Source organism: Fistularia commersonii, chromosome 33, assembly GCF_037954325.1.
Source record: "Fistularia commersonii isolate RoL2024-O1a breed Wild chromosome 33, RoL_Fcom_v1.0, whole genome shotgun sequence".
Classification (NCBI taxonomy): domain Eukaryota; kingdom Metazoa; phylum Chordata; class Actinopteri; order Syngnathiformes; family Fistulariidae; genus Fistularia; species Fistularia commersonii.
The window spans coordinates 11132627-11154643 of record NC_141316.1 but is presented as its reverse complement, the minus strand read 5'-3'; the positions used below and the strand labels follow the sequence as shown (position 1 = coordinate 11154643).

The following is a 22017-nucleotide window of genomic DNA, read 5'->3' as shown; positions in this document are numbered from 1 at the left end:
GCGGGGCCAAACGGCAGGTCATGTGACCAGATGCGGAAGTAGTGTGTAAACCCCGGCAGCCTCTCCGGACCGCCTGACTTTGGAGTTCTGCGGTGAGTGCGGGCTGCCCGGACCGCAGCCCCCGCACAGTCTGACCGGACCGCATTAGGAGCGGGAGTGTGAGCGGGTCATGGACCGAAGCGGGACCCGCATCCTGTGAGGTAAGTCCACTAGCTAACCGGCCGAGCTACGGTGGCTAGCTCCCGCCCCGTCCCGTCCCGTCCGCGGGGTTGAACGGACGCCCCGCGTGCTGTCCGGTGCGGGCTCATGAGACCCCGCCGGTGTCCCGCACACCCCTCCGAACCGTGCGGGACCCCGGGGCTCCCGGCCGCCCGGGCCGGCGGGTCCTCAGGTGAGCCGGCGGGCGGCGTGCGCCATGTTTCCTCGGAGCTGCCCGTCAGACACCGTGACTGACAGGAGGGCGTCACTGATCGCCCGATCCCCGATTGACCACCTGATCGATCACCTGATCAGTGTGATCGGCGCAGTCTGCGGGCGCTCCACGACTGCGCTGTGCGGCGTTGCTTCGTGTCGGTGGCCCCTGACAGACTCCCCGCAGCCGGACACTGACTCTGCACATCCTCGGAAGGCACTGAATACGACCTGCAAGAAATCAGCCTAAGGCTTGCAAACAGACACTGGAAAAATGAAACAAATCCACCATCATTGTGGAAACATCCACATAACAATATGCTTTCAATAAAGTGAAGCAGTGAATGTGAGGTTTCTCAGAGGGCGGTTGTGATAACGCACGTGTTCGTCATCCTGAATCCATTGTGACCGCGTTGACCGCGGGGCCGAGGGACGATGCAGGACCTGAGTCTTGACCTTCGTCTTCTCATGAAGAGTCCACGGCTGCCAGATCGGACCTTCGTCCGTGGGTTAGAGTGTGACTTGCAGTGCCCTCGGGAGGAGCTTGTTGGAACTTCTGTCCCGAAGATGTCATTTTTACGACATTGATTTAGGATTTGAGAATCGGGGCGGAAGAAGGTGATGAAGGTTGTGAGCTCAACGATCGGGGTCGAGGGTCTCGCTGGGTCACCTTGTGGGGTGATTTCAGGGTTACCTTCGGTTTGACCCCGCCAGGCGTCCAAGTACGGCTGCAGGCTTTACCTCCTACCAGGAGTAGAAGAACGAGTCGTCCATGCAGACGTCAGAACCTCGCCGTCTGATGTCTGGAAGAACCACTGACTGAACGCCAGGAAACACCAGGGGAGGGTCTTCTACAAGAAATGCAGCTCCTCCACTGAATTTGGTCACTTGATTCCCTCTGTGTGTGTGTGTGTGTGTGTGTGTGTGTGTGTGTGTGTGTGTGTGTGTGTGTGTGTGTGTGTGTGTGTGTGTGTGTGTGTGTGTGTGTTCAGTGTTAGGCGCAGTCATGCCCGTCCCAGCGATGGCAGAGCCTGTCGTGGATCACCGGAGGCGGTTCCAGGCCGCGGTGGACGTCATTCACAACCTTCCAAAGAACGGTGAGAAGCCCCTCCCTCTGCGTTTGCAGCGCAGGGCCCTATCGTGACCCCACCGTGACCCCACCGTGACCCCACCGTGACCCTACCATGACCCCTCCGTGACCCCGCCATGATGGGCTCACATCCGTGTGTTCAACTACTAGAGCGAATGAAGATGCACTCCTTCGGTGTCCACCTGAGACGTGCACGCCTCGTCTCTCCTCTCAGAAGTCCCGGGGTCGACGTGAATCTAGTCTACGGGATTTTGAAATGCGGGGAAAGTGAAGCCCCTGAGAAGCCTTCCAGGGTGGAGATATGGGAGGTCCTGATGAAAGGAGCCCCTGCACCCCCCGAGACGTTCGGGAGCTCTGATTCTTTACTGTTCTATTTCCATCTGTGTTCTCCGCCATCTCTAATCCTTCGGCTGTCGCCATCACAGCACGGCTGTCATGTGAGAAAGAGAAGGTGGCGGCGAAGCCTCGAGCAGAACCTGACGGCCGCATGTCTCCTCAGGCTCGTACCGGCCGTCCTACGAGGTGATGCTGCGCTTCTACAGCCTGTACAAGCAGGCCGTGTGCGGCCCGTGCACGGCGCCGCGCCCCGGCTTCTGGGACCCCGTGGGGCGCTACAAGTGGTTAGTATATCTGTCTTTGTTGGGGAGCCTTCGGCCCAAAGAGGGAACCCGGGGAATCAGATCTGACCTCCTGCGCTCCAAACCTGCACCTGTCGATGGAGTCACTGACCCTCCTCACATCTCCGAGCAGACGATGGCCTCCAGAGATCATTGCTTTCCACTGTTTGCCGCTAATGACCCGATGGGCCAGGCCAGATCTTCTGAGTCTCCTCTGGGGTCTTCAGGCCCCGAAAGACCTTTAAAGGTGGACAGTTTTAGCTAAGATGTTGTCGGTCCGAAGAAATGGCAGGAATGAAGATAACATCATCATCATCTGCCATGGAAAAAACTATCCCATCTGTCTGTGTTTAATGTTATTTTTACCGTGTGTGTGTGTGTGTGTGTGTGTGTGTGTGTGTGTGTGTGTGTGTGTGTGTGTGTGTGTGTGTGTGTGTGTGTGTGTGTGTGTGTGTGTCAGGGACGCCTGGCAGCGGCTGGGAGGGATGAGCACAGAGTGTGCCATGGCAGCCTACGTGGAGGAGATGAAGCGAGTGGCTCAGGAGGTGGGTGAAAGCAGGGCGTGTGTGTTGGTGTGTGTGTCGCAGCTGGACCGGCCCGCTGTCGGTGCGCAGGAGGTGTTTCCATCGAGGTCCATTCAGGCTCCGTAGCTGTCGCCGTCCTCTTCGGGCTCAGACCACGTGACCTTTGGTCCCAGCGAGGTGTTCTGGCTTTCAGAGGTGGTCTCTTCTGTCCTCCCAGGTGATCGACACCATGCCGGTGGACGAGAAGGCGGCCTCCCTGCTGCACCACTTCGAGCCTCTGTATCTGGTGATCGACGACATGCCTCGGCCTCCGGAGGCGCTGCTGCTGCTCAGGGACGGTCTGTCCTTCCTCTCCTAACTCTTAGCCGCTCGTACTTGTTCTGCGCCGCCCCGCCGGTCCGGCCGCTCGATGCAGAGCCGACCTTTGAGCAGGTGTTTGCATGAACTGCTGCTCACTCACGGTGTCCAACTGCAGGCGTGAAAAGCTCAGAAGAAGCGGAGCCGCAGCAGGAAGGTCCTGAGCCTGGAGGCCCGGGTGCCGAGGACACGGTCCCGCTTGAGGGTCTGGACCCGACCGCGGACGCCGCCCCCGACGGTATGTCAGGGGCGGGGGAGAACGTCCGGAGGTGTGACGGCAGATCCTTGGACGGTAAAAGTTAGCATTTGCCGGCTGACGGCGTACCTCGGCCGGCCCCCGGTATCCACTGGCGGTTGTCGCCGGTTCTCCTTGATGATGGTCCGAACGCGTCCGAGCCCGGCCCGCGCTGACCGCTGCCTCCGTGTTCTGCAGACTCCGGCGTGAGCGAAGGCTTGGCGCTGACCAGCGACTCGGAGAGCGAGGTGTTCTGTGACTCGGTGGACTCGGTGGAGCAGCTGGGCAGCATCAAGGTTGGTCTCGTCCTCCTCTGTAGCAGCAGAACCTGACCGTCCGTCCCTCCGCCCCGTCCGTCCCTCCGCCCCCTCCGTCCCTCCGCCGACCGCTTTCAGCGGGTTTGAAGTTCCACAAAGGTCTCGCGGTCCGGCTGCAGACGGGGAGGTCCTCGGTCCACCTGCCGGGCTTCATTGTGGCCGTGGCCTCTTCTCCCGCCCGCAGGGTTCGGTCTTCAAGTGCAACGGCCTGCCGAACGGCCACCGCCCTCGGACGGAGGCCCGGCAGGCGGGAGCGGGGCGGGGCGGAGAAGGGGGGGACGACGGCAAAGGCCCGGGTCCGGCCAGGAGGAGCGGGGACGCCGGACGGGACGGGTCCCGCCACGCCTGGAGAGAAGGTAAGACTCCTCCTCACGCCGTCTTCACGCCGTCCGGCGGCACTGACCCCCCCCCCCCCCCCCCCTGTGTGCAGGCGGCGTCCCTCCGGCCGGGCCCAGGAGGGGGGGCCCGGGCCACGGCGGGGGGGGGCCGGGAGGGGGAGGACAGGGATTGGAGGCGGGGCCGGAGAGAGCGCACGACGTCCACCTCCAGCAGCAGATCATCCTGGCTCTCAGGAGGCTGCGGGAGGACATGAGGAGCGTGATGGAACGCCTGGAGGTGGTGGAGAGGCTGGCCGCCACGCACGTGAGCGCCGTGCCCTGTGCTGCCGGTGGCCGTGCACGTGCAGGGCACCTCCATATCTCACACATTCAAAGCCTCGCTCGATGAAACACACCTGAGCCCTGACAACGACCTGCTCCTCCACAGGCGCCGCCCTCCCATTGGACGCCCTGTCTGCAGTGTCAGCAGCAGGTAAGACCTTCCTCACCTTCTCTGCACAGCCTCCAGCTGCTGCTGAGACCCACACCTCCGCACCTCCACCTTCCACACCTCCACACTTCCACACTTCCACACCTCCACAGCTCCATGGTTTTCAGCTGAGGGATGTGGACAGGAGCAGTGAAGAAGCGTGGACGCCTGCTTGGCCGCGGGCGCTCAGAACGGTGGTTCATGTGTGCGATGACACGCCGGTTCTCCAGAACGTCACCGAGAGGGTTTCTCGTCTTTGTCCCAGGAGGAGAGGTGGTGGCCGGTGGACGTTTCTCCGCAGACGCTGGCTCTCCTGCTGCTGTGGCCGTTTGCCGCCCAGGGCCTGGTCCACCTCCTGGGGAGGACCTTCAGAGGACGCCCGTCCTCCTGAGAGCATCGGGACGGAGCTTCCCTTTCGGGATGAACGTTGCTTTGCGGGGAAGTCAGATACTGAACTGGAGCGGGTCCTCAGCAGGCCCGGAGACACTGGTCACGTGTCCACCAGGAGCCGCCGTGAAAAGATCTACTGACATTAAACAACGTGATGATCAGAGTGTGTGTGCTGATTGCTAACTTACCATCAAGTGGATCCGCAGCAGGAAGTGACATCAGGTGCCGTCGAGGACGTTGAAGATGTTTCCTCCCGGAAGTTGATGGTTGATTTTGCGGGACGTCCAGAACCTGAACACCTCCACGGGAGGGCCGGACCCCAGGACGCAAGGACCCCGGGACCCGAGGACCCCGGGACCCCGGGACCCCGGGACCCCAGGTCCCCAGGTCCCCAGGTCCCGGGTCACATCCCAAACCCACCGGAAGTGCAGGTCTCGGATCCAAACGGAAGCAGAAGCTCGGCGCCGGCAGGGGGCGCTACCGGGGAGGGGGTGGTCGTGACGTCACCGACACGGTTAACGTTCATAATAAAACGCACACATGCATTCAGCGGGCTTCTGTGATTACACATCGGCGTGTGTGCGCGCGTGCGTGCGTGCTTTGGAGATGCTGGGTGCGTCCACAGGACCACCTGCAGGACCTGCGGATCTTCTGCGGAGACGCGCGCCTCGCCCGGTCCTCCGCGGCGTCATGTAGATCCTGAGATCCCTCCGCGGGTGGGCGAGGATGGAGCGGCCGCTCGCGGCCCGGCGTCCTGATCCGGTGACGTCCTCCCGCCACGCGCCGTGTCTGAGCGGCACAGACCGGAAGTCGGCTTCCTTCGGAGGAAACGCGGCGAGCGCGTGCATGTTGAGGTGCGTGACGGAGGTGCGCGGGTGTCGTGCGCTGATCACCCGGTCGTCACGGTCACGCGCGCTCACCGACGGGCGCTCGTTTCCGCCCGGAGCCTCCGAGCGGCGGCGCGGGAACTTATTCTGAAGGTCCCGACCGGAAGTGCGGTGTGCGCCACGGCGCCTTTGTCCCCGTGCTCCCTGACGGTGACGTCAGCGGGGCGGCTCGGACCTCCGGATTAAAGGCGTGGACGCGCCTCCTCCGCGCACACGCCTGGAGCCCGAGGAGCGGCGGCGGAGCGCGGCCGCCTCTGACGGCACCATGCTGGGCAGCAGCCGGAGGGACGAGCCGCCGGGACGCGCCGGAGCCGCCAAGGCCATAGACCCGCTCAGGAACCTGGGTGAGTGTGTCCCGACACACACACACACACACACACACACACACACACACACACACACACACAAAAACACACACACAGCGACGGACACGGAGCGTGCCGTGGACTCCGCGGGCTGCTTGTGTCCGATGGGTGGACTGACGGGGTCTGCAAGGTGCTGAGAAGGTCCAGGTCCGGTTTTTCTTTCTTCACCTGTGATGCGCGGGACGTCCGGGGAACCCGGGGCAGCTGAGACCGGATCCCCTGGAAGTTCTGAGCCCTGATGGTGGACCTCCTGCCGGTCCATCGGGACACATCAACCTCCTCAGGAGGAGAAGCAGCCGGAGCAGCCGGAGGTCTCCTGAAGGAAGAGCAGATTCAGTTTGACATCATGAAGATGTTTCTCCTCATCATCTCTGGGACACCAGAGTGGACCCGCGCTGGAGATGCAGATGTTGCTCTACACAGCTAATAGACAACGTGGACTGACAACAGTGACCTCTGCTAACATGCGAGGAGATGCTGTCCAGCTGACACACACACACACATACACACACACACACACACACACACACACACACACACAGGCCAGATAAATTGCTGTCCAGATGTTTGGCTTCCCACCATGTCGTACAGGTGTAACCTTTTTTTGGTGAGATACAGCAATTCAGGAGCACAGTCGTGTTAGTGTGTGTGTGTGTGTGTGTGTGTGTGTGTGTGTGTGTGTGTGTGTGTGTGTGTCGGCTAGCCTGAGGCAGTGGTTGTTGTGGGTGTTAGGGTGGAGGTCTGCAGGATGAAGGTCTGGAGGTCAAAGGTTGACCCTTTGTGTCCTTGGTTTGTTTAACAACACATTAGTAACACCCATGATAGTACACACACACACACACACACACAGTATATATATATATAAATATATTTGATAATTAATACATGTGATCAGTCAGTGAGTTTACATCCGAGGTCTCTGACACACACACTGGTATGAGAGCAGGAGGATGAAGAGGAGGAACTTTCTTTTTAAACATCTGCAACAAACTTGAACCAACGTTTAGCAGCAACTTCTTTCCACTTGAATCAGCGCCTGAGGCTGAAGGCTGCCACATACACACTTCACAGTCTGCTGCTGTATCCACACACACACACACACACACACACACACAGGAGTCTGTGTGTGGATGCAAGACTCACACACACAGGAAATGTGTGTGTGTGTGTGTGGGGGGGGGGGGGGGGTAGTAAAAGTAAAAAGTAAAAATAAACTTCCAGCAGTTGCAAACCTCCACCACAACCATACAAGTAACTACTTAACGTGGCACACACACACACGCACACACACACACACATACACACACACGCACACACACGCGCACACACACACACACACACACACACACATACACACACACGCACACACACACACAGGAGGTAGAGTAGAGTGCACATGTAAGTCGTAGCAGAGTAGTGTGTTGGCCTCTGGATGGAGGACTCTCCACCATCTTCATCCAGTCTCTGCAAGGAGAACTTCTGTCCACTGAAGGTCGCGAGCCGTGATGTCATCGTCTGACGGCTGATTGGCCGATGCTCGAGCCGACCGCCGCCATGTTTCCTCGCCGTCGGTCAGAAGAAGAGTGGATGATGTCAGCGGGTTCCTCCGGGATGGAGAGAAGATGTGAGGGAGGAGCAGGAAGCAGGACCGGCGTGGAGACGGTGCAGGACCTGGACCGCTGCGACTGTGGTCCAGCTGGCCGAGGCTGCATTCAGGACCCGCAGAAGGTCTCTGGAGGACCTGCAGCATCTGAGCACCAAGGGCTCACGCCTGACCTCCACGCACGGGAGAAGAAAACTGATCAACTGAAAGACACTTGAAGATGTTTGGAGGGAAAAGAGAAGCGTCATCACTGTCACTGTCCTTCACTGATGAAGACGGTGTGTGTGTGTGTCCACTGATGAGGAGTGTGTGTGTGCGTGTCCGGTGATGAGGAGTGTGTGTGTGTGTGCCCGCTGACGAGGAGTGTGTGTGTCCACTAATAAGGTCTGTGTGTTCAGATAGCATGTGTTTACAGTCAGCAGACGGAGGGGTGTGTGTGGGGGTGGTGTGTTTTCATACATTCTACTCTGGCCTTTTGGCTTCCTTGTACCAGAGTCCAAAACACACACACACACACACACACACACACACACACACACACACACACACACACACACACACACACACAGTCAGGGTGTTTTTCCACAGCTCAAACACCCTTTTGTGAGTGTGAGGATGTTAGCGCCCCCCCACCCCTTGCAGTGGGATCTCCAGCCGCCGTCCCTGGATGGTCCTCTTGAAGCAGATAACCTGCATTCCTGACCTTCTGCTGACCTTCTGCTGGCCTCCAATCATTGACCATCTAGTCAATGATTAGACACCTTGAAGCTCCATAGGTGGACAGGGTTTAGCTCTGCTAACCAGGCCCGGTGCTCCTGTGGACAGGAGAACCTCTGCGGTGCAGCCGGATCTGGGTCTGGATTCAGCTCCAGAGGAACCTCGTGGTTCCTTGTGGACCTTTGTGACCTTTGACCCCCAGGGTCGCGGTCATCAGCCGTCTCTCAGGACGTGACCCGTTCATCCACCTTCTGGGATGAGCGCAGATGGTCAAGCTCCCTTTTCCAGGGTCTGGTGGTCCCGTGTCCTCCTGAGGGGGTCCGAGGCTCTGCTGTCGGCTGCCTTCTCAGCTTCTCAGGCCCAGGAACGAATACGATCCGCATCTACCGGGGCTTGAGGTGGACAACATCTCCCCGGCTTCGCTCCTGGCAGAAGACTGCCTGGCAGAAGACTCCACGGGGGCTTCAACCCCTGGAGTTAGCTCTTCACTTCTTCACTGCTTTCATGTGAGGCGTCGTGTGGGTGACACTTTGGAGGGCAGATCTGATTTCTCCCATGGGACCTCCAACACACCTTGGACCCTCGCAGGCCGAGCGGAGAGATTGTGCTTCCTGCCCCGCCTGGTCACCACAATGGCCCACCACGGATGGAGTCGCAAAGTCAGTGCTGAAGGTGAAGACCGTCTTGGTCTTCATCGTGCCGGTTGGTCGAACCACAGCTGCAGATTGAGAGGGTGCGCTGAGGTCCTGGACCCTGGAGGTGGACAACATGCCGGCACCAGATCTCTATTTTCAAGTAGTGAACAACATCTGTGGGGTTAAGAAGTGCTGTGGACCCACAGCAGAAGGTTCCTTGTCCTGAACCAACAATCAACCAGGTTCTCTCTGTGGGTTCTATGTTCTCCTGCCTGGGTTCTCACCATGTTCTCTCCAGGTTGCTCTGCCTGGGTTCTCTCCATGTTCCCCATCTTCCTCCCACACTGCAGACTAAACTGTGTGTAGGTGTGCATGAGAAGGTGAACGCTGGATGTCTCTAGGAACCCTAGGAAGGGCTGGACCAGCAGGGTGAAGCAGGAGTGAAACATCTGTCCTTCTGATGTTATATCAACAACTATATTTAGCCCCCCCGCCGTCCACACCCAGAAGTTGCTCCACAATTACAGAGCCGTTGCCTCAGCGGCTGCTGCCGACCCACATCTGGACCAAATAAACACCACCCTCTAATTACCTCCGTCCTCCCTGGTCCACCAAACATCTGCCATCCTTCCCTGAGCAGGTTCGGCCCCAGCTTCTGCATCGGTCTGTTTGTCTTTGCAGGGGTGCAGGACGATGAAGACGTGAAGCGGATGTTGAAGGGCTCCAGCATGGTGAAGGTACGGTGTGCTGCAGTGTGCTGAAGTCATCAGATGTCCCAGGTCGGGAAGTTAAAAAGGTTCCCCATGAATCTGTCACGTCCCAGGTCAGATCTCTTCACTGGCAGAAGCGTCGGACTCTGAAGCTGCTGGAGGACGGGGTCACCGTCTGGTGTCAGTCCCAGAAGACCTCCAGCCGCGCCAAGGAGCAGCAGTCCTGTAAGTGTGTGATGTTCACGTGACCTTGTAGAAATCTAGCAATGCTCTGGTGGTTGGAGGAGCAGAGGTCCTCTGGTGCAGGACTAGAGTACCTCTGGTGCCGGAGTAGAAGTCCTCTGGTGCAGGACTAGAGTACCTCTGGTGCCAGAGCAGAGGTCCTCTGGTGCAGGACTAGAGTACCTCTGGTGCCGGAGTAGAAGCCCTCTGGTGCAGGACTAGAGTACCTCTGGTGCCGGAGCAGAGGTCCTCTGGTGCAGGACTAGAGTACCTCTGGTGCCGGAGCAGAGGTCCTCTGGTGCAGGACTAGAGTACCTCTGGTGCCGGAGCAGAGGTCCTCTGGTGCAGGACTAGAGTACCTCTGGTGCCGGAGCAGAGGTCTGTCTACTCCGACAGACCGTGAGGAGCCTGGAATCCAACCCCTTTATCTCCTGGATCAGTGGTCCCCAACCCCCGGGCTGTGGACCGGTACTGGTCCGTGGATCAATAGGTATTTCCATTGGATTTGTTATCTGAGTCTGAACAATCTTTATTTTGAAAAATGGCTGGTCGACCGAGATGTGCTACAGCTCGGTCACTTGAGCACCAAAAATGTAACCGCGATCTAGCAAAGGAAGTAAAAAACAGAAGTCAGACGGAAATTTTCTTTTTGAAGGGGAAAAGGTGGATCCACGCAGTGGCTTCACGTTTATGATTAATATAAACTATCTACGTGTTACGCACCCCCCCTCCTCGGTCTGCAGTAAAATTGTCAAGCGTTGACCGGTCGGCGGTGATAAAAAGGTTGGGTTCCACTGTCCTGGATCACGTGTCAAACTCAAGGCCCGCGGGCCAAATGAGGCCCGCCACGTCTTAAAAGGTCTGATTGTTGTCAAACACGTGCATTGAACATAAACTACATTCCCCACAATTCAAGCCGCTCATGTTTCCCACAACGGGACGGCTTTAGATCGCAGTGTAACCACATCGATGACATTTTCAACAAGTGGAATTGATCCCTAGAAGTCAGGAAGAGAACAGTCGATGCAGATGGAAGGCTGTCTCAAGACACATGGGAATGCATATGGAACATTTTGGAGTCATTTTGAGCCATAAAGTCAGAGTTATTTAACATTAAGGAGCAGTTACATTTATTTTACATCACATTTGGTTCCAATTTAATAACATTTCTACAGTCACCGTTCCATGTGGCCCTTTGAGGCCAACCTCATGCTGATGTGGCCCTCGGTGAAAATGAGTTCGACACCCTTGTCCTGGATGATGAGAGGTTCCAAAGCTAGAGAAGTGAAGAATCCACATGAATGGCTGCGGGTCTAAAGTTGGCTGGAGTGTGTGTGTGTGTGTGTGTGTGTGTGTGTGTGTGTGTGTGCAGCACAGACTGCCATGGCGCCGTCTTGTCACGCTGACCCATTCAGGACAGCAGATGTTCTCAGTGTCTGCAGACACAATGTTGGAAGCGGTCCTCCCTCAGACATGGACCTCTGGAGCTCCAGCCGTGACCCACCCTGACATTTGCACGCATCTGAGGAGCTCATTTCTAAGGAGTGGGCCGTCCTGGTCCAGAGACACTGGGTGTGTTTGCTGGAACGTGGATATTCACTACCTATTTTGGTGGAGACTAAATGCTACTTAGTGCTCTCTGTAGAAAGGACACACACACACACACACACACACACACACACACACAGACACACATACACACACACAGCTCCTCTCTTGCCCTGTGCTATCACACAGATTACAGAGCTCTTCTATTTCCAGCCTGCTGCCATTCAAAGGCAGAGATTATAGGAGCAGCTCGGCGGTTTGCTAGCTTACAGCTCAGCACCGCTAACCTGCTGACCACACAGTCCTCTAATTGTTGGAGGCTTCTCATGTGGCACGACATCTTCTACTCTCCCTCCCTGTGTGTGTGTGTGTGTGTGTGTGTGTGTGTGTGTGTGTGGTACAAAGCAGCAATCAGGGAGCAGCTTATAGGTCCTCCTGCTGTAAATAGATACTCCTTCTTGGCAGCATGGAGTGTGTTGTCGGCTGCTTGGAGGTTGTTGTGACACACCGTTGGATCTCCAGTTTTAAAACACAGGGGCCTGCGTGATGGACCGTGAAGATGAAATGATCAATGCGGGTTCCATTTTGTTCTGGAGATCCGGTTGTTCAAACATCTGGGTCCAGCGTGGAGTTTTTCATGTCGTCGGGTGGTCGGGAACAACTGGATTATCTTTTCTTCTTCTGCCTCTGTTCCCTCTCCACTCCTTCAGTCTCCGTGATGGAGGTGGAGTGTGTTCGCCAGGGATGCCAGTCGGAGACGCTGCGGCAGATGGTGGGTTCGGTTCCCGAGGGCCGCTGTTTGACCGTGGTCTTTAAAGGGCCCCGCAAAAGCCTGGACCTGCTATGCCAGAGCCAGGAGGAGGCTCAGCACTGGATCCGCGGCATCCGGACCCTGCAGGAGAGGGTGGAGAACATGACCCAGAAGGAGAAGCTCGACCAATATCCTTCCGAGCCTGGCTCTTCGTTGATCGTCCGCACCGCAGTTTACATGTGAAATGTGATCTGTTCACGAGTGTCCCGTCCTGCCTCCTTGACCTTGCGTCTCCTACCTGGATCCATGCCTACCTGAGTCGGGCTGACCGGAACCGCGATGACAAGATGAGCTACGAAGAGGTGCAGATGCTGCTGCAGATGATCAACATCGACCTGAGCGACCAGTACGCCCGCAGCCTCTTCCAGGTGTTTGAACACAGCCTGCTCGCTCCAACACCACCGCACGGCTGAGGTGTTTCACGGTTCAAACCGGAACAGCGATCAGCCGCACACAACCGTGCCGTAATATCTAACATCGGCGGGATGTTCGCTTTTTAATGCTAACTGACGCCGTATCCCACGGTTCACACGGGACCGGCACACGGAACATTGAGCAGGCGGAGAACCAAGTGTAGATGCCAACGTTCATCGTGGTCACACCGTGGGATTGTGCTGCTTTACGGCCCAAAAAGTAGAGATCTTCGGCAAGCTGTTGAAAGCTGACCTTCTGCGTCTCTCCTGTAGAAGTGTGATCGCTCGGCGGACGGCCGTCTGGACCACGGAGAGATCGAGGTTTTCTGCAGGGAGCTGCTACGCCGGCCCGAGCTGGACGCCGTCTTCATCCGGTACTCTTCCAACGGCTGCGTGCTCTCAACCATCGATCTGCAGGATTTCTTGAAGGACCAGGGGGAGGACGCCTCGCTCACTCACGCCCAGAGCCTCATTCTGTCCTATGAGCTAAATGAGTGGGGTACGTTGCTAAGCCACAAGTGGTTCCACTGCTGGCTTTAGGCCGAAGGGCGATGAGATCCCATTACACTGTTGGGTCCCTGCTTCAAGGAGTTTGCCATGAAGGACAGTAGAATAGAATACATCTGAACTTAGAGGCGGAGTCAACAGCTTTTATGGTTCTGTCTCTCTTCTGGAGTCCCAGGGTGACCAACCACCCAGCACTGTAGTACTGAACTACCCACCTGTCCCTTCCTCTGGCAGCCCTGCCCAGGCTTCGCTGTGCAAACAGTCAAGTTTTGAGCTCGTCGAAGCTAAATTTTCCGACGTGATTAGAGCGGCATGAAAGTCCTTTCGAGTTCTGGACATCTGAAAGTGTACAGACATTCCTTGACAGCCTCACGTTGACTACATTGATCTTTGCGCTCTGAGGAGTACCGATACCACGCCAAACCAACGACCTGCTTTCTCCCCACAGCCCAGAAGAACCGCTTCATGACCCCCAACGGGTTCACCATGTACATGCTGTCCAAGGAGAACTGTGTGCTGAACCCAGACCACGCCAGGGTTTACCAGAACATGAAACACCCGCTGGCGCACTACTTCATCTCCTCGTCCCACAACACCTACCTCACCAAGGACCAGCTGACCGGAGACAGCAGCACGGAGCCGTATATCCGGTATGACCAGAACACACATTCACAAATTATGATTAGCATCAATGTTGTTATTATCTGAGTTGCTTGTTGGAGAGCCAGACCAAGGGCTCCCCTGGTGCAGGTAAGAACATACAATCCAGTTCTACCAGTGCTTCTTGAACAGGGGTTGTGTGCCCCTTTTCATTTTCAGCCTGATCCCCGACTCTCTGAACCCTCCCCTCTCGGCTCGTCGTGTCTTCAAAGTTGTCAGTAGGTGGAGTTCAGATCTTCACGACCGCATCATTAAAAACAAACAAAAAATATAGACATATATAAATTTGGAATGTCAAAAGTGGGCACGGCGCCTAGAGGTGGTGGGGCTGAGGGGGTTCAAGGATGTGCGTGTGCAGAGGACTCCGCGAAACATACAGGGACAGTAAATCCAGTCCTCCAGACAATATGGAAAACTTTTCCAAAGCAGTCACATTTATCTGCAGTCCTTCCAGGTTCACCATCCCTGCTCTGAGATCAGCGGACAGTCTCGGCCCAGAAAGTTCAGCTGAATGTTGTATCATGACTAAATCAGACCACGCCGTCCTCAATGAAAGGCCTGAACATCCTCAGACTGAGGACCTCAGCCGGCCCCCAGTTAGATTCCTGGAAGCTCTACTAGTAATCCGTTCCCTGAGGAGCACTGAGCCTCCTGGCACTGACAAATTTAGAGGGATACCTCTGCACGAGGGCTCCACGCCAATGCGTCACCTTTCTGTGCAGCCGGAGCCTGGCTATCATGCAGCCGCACAAAGAGACCCAGGGACTTTTCTGCATGCGCTGCCTTCATCGCACCCTGGAGATCACCTGGCTGGACTGCCTACTACAGAGATACTCTGGCTGCAAGGCGACGCGCTAATCACCTGGCGGGAGCTGGGATGTCAAGGTCGGGTCAGAAGGACGGCCTGAGATCAGTGTTACAGTTTTAAAGGGGAATAACTTTTCCCTCAGTCACATGACATCATCACTGCATCGGGTCATGTGATCATCATACCTGATGACACGAGTTCACCGTAAGACGGACAGAAGCTGAGGGTCGGACTCTGACAAGAGCTTGTCTCTCTGCATCTCATTTCAGCAGCCCAAACTCTGAAGAGCATTTCTGAGTTGTTGTGTATGGTGGCTGTTCAGGTGGAAAATGGTAGATGATGATCGTTGGTAAAGGCTTTGGAAAGAGTCTGGACCGGAAGCCGCATGTCGGATCGGTGCGGACCTTTCTTCTGGTGTGGATTACCAGTAGACAAACTCTGAAGGGGGCTGAAAGCTACCGCAGGCTCTACACTAACAAACCCCGCCATGGATGCGTCCCCTCACAGAGCCCTGAATCATGGCTGCCGCTGCGTGGAGCTGGACTGCTGGGACGGAGACAAAGGGGAGCCGGTCATCTACCACGGATACACTCTCACCTCCAAAGTGCCGTTTGTGGAAGTCATTGAGACCATCAGTGAGTACGCCTTCAAGGTGAGTCCTCCCAAACAGCCTGGAGATGTGCGCTCGCTTTACCCCTCAGGTGTAATCGGTGAAGGCCTGTAGATCTGAGGTAGAGCATGGTGTCTGTTAGAAGTGTACACACACACACACACACACACACACACACACACTAATATCAGAGGTACGACTGAATGAATGTCAGTTTCATGTTTACAGTTTTAGGGTCATCCTTCCAAACGATGTTCCATGAGTTCTTCTTCCTCCCTCTGCACCTTCTCGTCCTCTGTCCCAGGCATCTCCTTACCCTCTGATCCTGTCCTTGGAGAACCACTGCTCTGTGGAGCAGCAGGCAGTGATGGCCCGACACCTGCGGTCCATCCTGGGCAGCAAGCTGCTCACCAAGGCCCTCAGTGAGCTGGATCCGCACCGCCTGCCTTCTCCAGAGGTACTGAAAGGCATGAAGTGGTTGATGAGTTTGCTCCTCACGTTGAACAATTCAAAGTTGTTTGCGGGGAAATCGAGAAGCAGGATCAAATGGAGTTTCAGATCGGTACTCGTGGAGTCCTTGTTAAATTGGACTTGAAGGGAAACAGGTCGGAAGCAGCTCTCTGAGTCTCCAGGGCTCCTGAAGGCCTTTGTAAGGGGCTTCTCCTTGTGGACGGCAGCTGTTCTGCTGCAGGCAGGGATTTCTCCGAGCAGCGTGAGCTGCGTAATATTCTGCGTAAACCCGTAACGTATTATTAGTGCGGCCACCGGCTTTCCCTGTCCATGTCCACAGCGGGGCTTCTCGCATACCTTTGTGGTCTGCCAGTTTCTCTTTGATACTCGAAAATACTCCAAAATATGAGATGTCTGCAGGCGACCAGTCCTGGTGTCCGTCGGGACGAGCTGCCATGAGTCGGACAAACAGTGAGATATTGGGTGTAATGATTGAATGGAAGCATGCAGCCCAACCTCTCAGACCAAGATGTCCTGTGTGTTCTGGACCAGATGTTCTCTGAGAGTCTCTTCTCCAGTTCCCCTGGAGGAGTCAGAGAGCAGCAGGGTGGAGAGGGTGCAGGTAGATCCTGGCGTTACCTCACTGACCTGTAAAAACTGCTTCTCATTATGAGCCTTTGCCACTTCCGTGAATGAGCCGCTCCGCAGGAGAGCCGGGGATTTAGATTAGAGGCCGTTTTGATTAAAATGCACCCTCTGTTCACATCACCGGTGTCTGAGCCCTGACGCCTGTTTCCAGGCCACAGCTGGAATCGGAGCCTTCCCCGTCACGACCCTTTGGACGGGACGGATTTGAGGTAACCACCCAATCGGTGTCCGGTGTCGGGGTCCTTCCTCTTACTGGAGTTCTTACATTCTGGGTCCTTCGGTGGTTTCACGCATGGTTGCCGAGCACGTGGGCTCTGAAGCTTTACTCTGTATTTGGCTCCAAGTTGTCACCTGGTGGATGGTAAAATAAAAGTATACGTAAATTGAGAGATCTTATTGTGGCAACTAGACTTGGTTTCTTTCCTTGAAGACGTCCTGGTGGTTCTTCACTTGGAACAGGCTGTGGGGAGTTCAGGTATGACCGCTGGGTTGGGTATCGGACGTTGCAAGGATTCGTTATGTCAATGCGTGTGCCACCATGCGTGTTTGGGGAACATAAGCGGGAATTCAGTCGACTCACCTGAGTTGGAGTCTGAACAGGTACCTCAGGGATGTGAGAGCTCATCAAACTCAAGGCTCGCTTCACATTCCTCCCTGAGCCCTCCAGTTTGTTCCTCCGCGTCATGTTGGAGTTGTGTTTGTCTGATCAATCATTGCGACTCTAAAGACGGAAAAGGTGGAGTGGTGCTTTAGAATCGCTCAGAAAATGATGACATGGACTTCCCTCCAAAAAGCAAGCTGAGGATGAGTAGGGTGAGGGAGCCGAGTCCAAATCAAGTCCAAATACCAGTCCCATCTTGGCTGATGACCATTTGGAAACCTGTTTGAAGCTCAGAGCAGGTCCTGACCATTGGTGTACTGAATCTTTTTTTGCCCGAACCGGCCATGCAAGGTACACCAAGTATGACAGTATTTGTAGAAATCCATGTCTTTGTCCTTTCTGGTGTCGGCATGTCTTGGGACCTGGTCTTTTTCAACTGCCGCTGTGAGTTATTGGAGCCGTTTTGACTCAAAGGATGCTTCAAGGCTGTTTTGTGTGTTTTCAGGACCTCAAGGGCAAAATCCTGGTGAAGGCAAAGAAGGAGATGGCGGTGGAGGAGCACTCGTCCAGCTCCTCAGACCTGACCTCATCAGACGAGGAAGCCGGCCGGGCTGAAGCCAGAGCCAGAGCGAGGAAGGAGCCGACGGTCGGCAGCGCTAGCCCAGCTAACAGTTACCCTGATAGCATGATCTGCACTCCGTTTGGTGCTGCCGGACTGAACCAGCTGTCCCTCTGACCTCTGGCAGAACCTCTTATCAGACGCTAAAGGCTGTGCGTGGTTGTGTCCCCTTAGCCAGGTGTGTCTAAGATGAGCCCGGAGCTGTCGGACCTGGTGGTCTACACCCGCAGCGTTTCCTTCAAGACCTTCGAGGAGGCCGCCAAGAATCCGTCCACCGACATGTCGTCCTTCTCCGAGAGCGAGGCCCTCAGGCTCGCTAAGGACTCAGGTGGGGTGACGGTCAGCAGCTTCATGTACTTTCCACAGTGCAGGTTCCTGACTTCCCGTGTCCCTCCACAGGGATGTATTTTGTGCGACACAACAGCCACCAGCTCAGCAGGATCTACCCTTCAGGCCAGCGGCTGCAGTCATCCAACTACAACCCTCAGGAGATGTGGAACGCGGGCTGCCAGATAGGTGAGGGCCACGTCTCTTCTGAACCAGGGACTACGCTTTACCCCATCGAACACAGATCTTCACGGGTCTGTTCTTCTGGTTCAGTGCTCGCCACCCGTCCGGCTCTGATTGGTCCACAGAAAGTTCTTCAACATCACACTATTAACTCCGGTGGTGAGCGAGAGCAGCACCTGGTCGCCTCCTGCTCTCCTCTGCCCAACGGCTGAGCGCAACCTTCTAATCCCCCTGTAACATCTCACTGACGCAGGAGGCACCGAGGTACTGATGGATCCGGACCAGGGTTTGTGATTCGAGCTCCAGCTGACATTGGGTTTTAAAGCAAAGGTGTCTGTGAAAGCGTCCTGCACCTCACCCGTGGACCAAATGTCTCCAGGCCCAGAGGGCATCTGATCCACAGCTCCATCGGAGATCGTGTCCAGGGGTCCTCAAAGCTCTCAATAAAGCATGAGAACATCCCATAATGGCCGCCTTCTCCCCCTGTTGCTTTCCCCGCAGTCGCTCTGAATTTCCAAACGCTGGGTGAGCAGATGGACCTGAACCAGGGGAAGTTCCTGCAGAACGGTCGGTGTGGCTACGTGCTGAAGCCTCCCTTCATGGTCCGGCCCGACACCACCTTCAACCCGGAGAACGTCGGCGGAGGCCCCGCCCACTCCCCGGTGCTCCTCACCATCAAGGTAAGGTGATGGGGTGTCTTCTCCTGCTGTGGAGTTCAAGAGAACCACCTCTGGTGTTGACATGGATGAAAGAGTCCCCGCCTTCCACCCTCTGTCACATGACCGGGTGAACACGGCCCCGTGATTGGCAGGCGACCGTCCAGGTGAACCCGCCTCTCAGCCAATCACATTCAGGCCACGTTTCTGCGGTTCCTCCAGATCATCTCGGCTCAGCAGCTTCCCAAGCCGGAGTGGGACAAGCCCAGCTCCATCGTGGACCCCCAGGTGTGGGTGGAGGTCCATGGGGTTCCCATTGACAACGACAAGAAGAAAACACATCACGTGGACAACAACGGTGAGACCTGCATGGACTCTGTGTGTGTGTGTGTGTGTGTGTGTGTGTGAAGACTTCTGCAGTGCAAAGGGTTCATGGTCTCTGGTGGTTGGTGAGAACATCTTCCAAGAAGGACAGACTCATCCCACATTCAAAACACAGAAGTTTGTCTGAATCAGGAGATGAGAACTTGTGTCTCCTGACCTGACGTTCCAGGAGGAAGCGGCTGAGGACATTTTACATTCACCGAGCTTCACACGGAGAAGATGAGAAGATAGATGAGGCCCCAACAGACACACACTTAGATTTGTCCGCAGAAGTGTCCTCCTTGGAAGCCTGGTCAGGACGTGTCTCCATGTGTTCCAGGCTTTAACCCTCGGTGGGACTGTTCCTTTAACTTCACCGTCCACGTCCCCGATCTGGCTCTGGTGCGCTTCATGGTGGAAGACTACGACTACGCCTCCAGGAACGACTTCCTGGGACAGTACACCCTGCCGTTCACCAGTCTCCGCACAGGTGTGTGACATCGTCCTCTGGTCCAGGAAGGAACTGAGGAACCGCCGCTGACCCTCCTCCTTCTGGTCCCCGCAGGTTATCGGCACGTGCGGCTGCTGAAGATGGACGGCTCCAGCCTTTCTCCGTCCTCGCTCTTCGTCCACATCAAGGTGGCCCCCTGTGAGAGCAGTCCCTCCAGATCTTCGTCCAAATCTCCGTCCATGTCCTCCACCCAGAAGCCTTGACCTTCACCCTACAGGCAGCATGTTCATGGATCAGCTCAGGTCCACCGCTAGCTTCTGACGTGCTCCTCCAAATGTTGCCGCATGCGTTTAATATTTCACCTAGCAGGAAGGTTGGCGTGATCTTCATCCTCTGAGACAAACCAACCCCTGCCAGAGGCTGGTCCTAAACCCAATATTTCAGCAGGTGGACCGAGAAGATCCACCCGACTGATCAAACCAGCGAAGAGTCCCTTGTCCACCTGGACCTCCGGCCTTGTCCCGCAGCAGACGTGTTTCCATCTGCACCAGAAGACATATCCACAGGACATTTTCAAATGTTCTCCCCAGTGTTAGATGGTCCTTCTTTGTTGATCTTCTGCTCTCCTGGAGGAGAGCCAGGAAGACGAGGATGGATGGAAACACGGCTGAGAGAAACAGCAATAAATGAAGAAGACTCAAACCCACGTTTGAGCCGACGAAGGCCGACCCGAGACCAGATTCTACCGGAGTCCGGGTTCTACTGGACTCCAGGTTCTACCAGAGATCAGGTTCTACCAGAGATCAGGTCCTACTGGAGTCCAGGTTCTACCTGAGTCCAGGTTCCAGTGGTCCATCAAAAGCCATACAGGACAAAAGTGACTTTCTTAGATGTTTGTTTATAGACCAGTAGAGCTGTTGTTCCTGCCTGTCTGACTGATGCTGTAGACCTTAGTAACTTTTAGTATTTTATAAATGTGTTTTTATGTTGAGAAGAAACCTGCCAAAGATCTGGGACACCAGCAGGATGCAGGAGAGGGACCCCAACCCAAACCCCTTCCTGACATGGATGTGGTCTGGGTTGAATCTCCCCTGCTTTGGCGTCACATTGAAACCGGACGCTGAGAAACCCGCTGAAGACGAGTCTTAGCCGAGACTCGTCTTCGCCGGGTTTGCAGCAGCTCCAGCTTGAAGATGGATTCCTGCTTCTCACTTTGAATAGTAGCTTTACCTTCAACCTTCAGACCTTCATCTGGTTTAGGGTCTCCAGAGCCAAATGCACTTCTCTGTGATGGTTACCTGCCATCCGCCCGTCTCCTCGGGTACCGGAGGTCCCCGGTGTCGGAGCAGCTCAGACTCGGACAGATCGGGTCGACGCCGGTTCACCATTGGGTTTCTGAAGGGGAAGAATGGACTTGGTGTCAAGTCCATCTTCAGCCAGGACTCAAAGGTTTTCAAATCAGGGTTCTTGAAAACTCCCAACCAGTGTTGGTCCCCGAAGTCCTCGAAGCCAGTGTTGCACCCTCTGAGGTGGACATAGTTGGTCCACCAGTAGCATGCAGCCCCTGTGTGAGCGTGGCCTCCACTGTCCGTCCGCTGGCTTTTAGTTGAAGTGATGGTAGAACATGTGTAGCTGAGAGTCCACCGGGAGGAACGCAATAAAACCTCCGGCCGTCCCGGTTCGGACTCAAACCTCACATTTGTCTCGGCAATCTTCTGCCGTGTCTTTGTATTTTCTAAATGTTCATGTAACCTTCTCCCATGATCAATAAATAACCCTTGAGCACCAAGTCTCAGGAGATCATCTTCTGCCTCAGACCTGGTTCTTCAGCACCGGCTGGTCCCGGCGAGAGGCGAGGCTCAGCCAGGACCACCTGTTGCCCACAGGACCTCACGGAGGTCCGGCCATTCACCTTCTCACCCACGCATTCAGACAAACAAGCCTTCTATGAACTCGGGCTGCGTCTGGACTGCAGGAGGAAGATGGCGATCCTGGAGAGAAGCCAGGCAGGAGAACCTGGAGAGACATCTAGTCCACGACTGGATCCAGGAGCTTTGAACCGTAACAACCGTCACAATCATCAGGTGCAAACGAAGGTCTGCAGAGGCAGCAGAGGGTGCTGCCCCCTGCTGGCGGCTGCGCCGGCTTCCCCAATCACTTCTTACAGGAGTAATTATAGTAATTATTAGGATAACATGAATAAGAATGATTAAAACAGGAATAATTAAAGTAATTATTAGGATAACATGAATAAGAATGATTAAAACAGGAATAATTAAAGTAATTATTAGGATAACATGAATAAGAATGATTAAAACAGGAATAATTAAAGTAATTATTAGGATAACATGAATAAGAATGATTAAAACAGGAATAATTATAGTAATTATTAGGATAACATGAATAAGAATGATTAAAACAGGAATAATTAAAGTAATTATTAGGATAACATGAATAAGAATGATTAAAACAGGA

General features: G+C 55.3%; 2 protein-coding genes and 1 long non-coding RNA gene across 6 annotated transcripts; 2 read left to right on the top strand and 1 right to left on the bottom strand.

Annotated features, from left to right (window-relative positions):
- The first annotated feature begins 15 nt into the window (after positions 1-15).
- On the top strand, positions 16-4909 carry acbd4 (acyl-CoA binding domain containing 4). 2 transcript variants are annotated; one of them, XM_086140237.1, is made up of 11 exons: positions 16-200; positions 1404-1508; positions 2001-2121; positions 2579-2663; positions 2860-2980; positions 3118-3237; positions 3433-3530; positions 3736-3907; positions 3982-4193; positions 4317-4361; positions 4624-4909. In XM_086140237.1, exons 2-11 carry the CDS (start codon positions 1418-1420, stop codon positions 4747-4749), a joined length of 1191 nt encoding a protein of 396 aa, XP_085996363.1. In that variant the 5' UTR covers positions 16-200; positions 1404-1417; the 3' UTR covers positions 4750-4909. The 2 variants fall into 2 exon arrangements, with proteins under 2 accessions (XP_085996363.1, XP_085996362.1); XM_086140236.1 differs by having other exon boundaries at positions 3118-3291.
- A 430-nt stretch (positions 4910-5339) lies between these two features.
- On the top strand, positions 5340-21320 carry LOC147215085 (1-phosphatidylinositol 4,5-bisphosphate phosphodiesterase delta-3-A-like). Of its 3 annotated transcripts, none has more exons than XM_086140234.1 (17): positions 5344-5979; positions 9637-9692; positions 9779-9890; positions 12146-12374; positions 12485-12614; positions 12933-13158; positions 13615-13816; positions 15142-15286; positions 15549-15701; positions 17449-17589; positions 17737-17890; positions 17962-18078; positions 18574-18752; positions 18951-19086; positions 19432-19581; positions 19657-19844; positions 19990-21320. In XM_086140234.1, the coding sequence occupies exons 1-16, from the start codon at positions 5901-5903 to the stop codon at positions 19803-19805; spliced, it is 2358 nt and encodes a 785-aa protein (XP_085996360.1). In that variant the 5' UTR covers positions 5344-5900; the 3' UTR covers positions 19806-19844; positions 19990-21320. The 3 variants fall into 3 exon arrangements, 2 of the variants coding, with proteins under 2 accessions (XP_085996360.1, XP_085996361.1); XM_086140235.1 differs by having other exon boundaries at positions 19987-21320; XR_015104280.1 differs by lacking the exon at positions 19990-21320 and having other exon boundaries at positions 5340-5979; positions 19282-19581; positions 19657-19815.
- Positions 15934-16367, bottom strand: LOC147215086 (uncharacterized). The gene is made up of 3 exons (XR_015104281.1): positions 16343-16367; positions 16052-16144; positions 15934-15973 (listed from the first exon to the last, which is right to left on the bottom strand). It is a non-coding gene; the product is annotated as an uncharacterized LOC147215086 (long non-coding RNA).
- Positions 21321-22017: the final 697 nt, after the last annotated feature.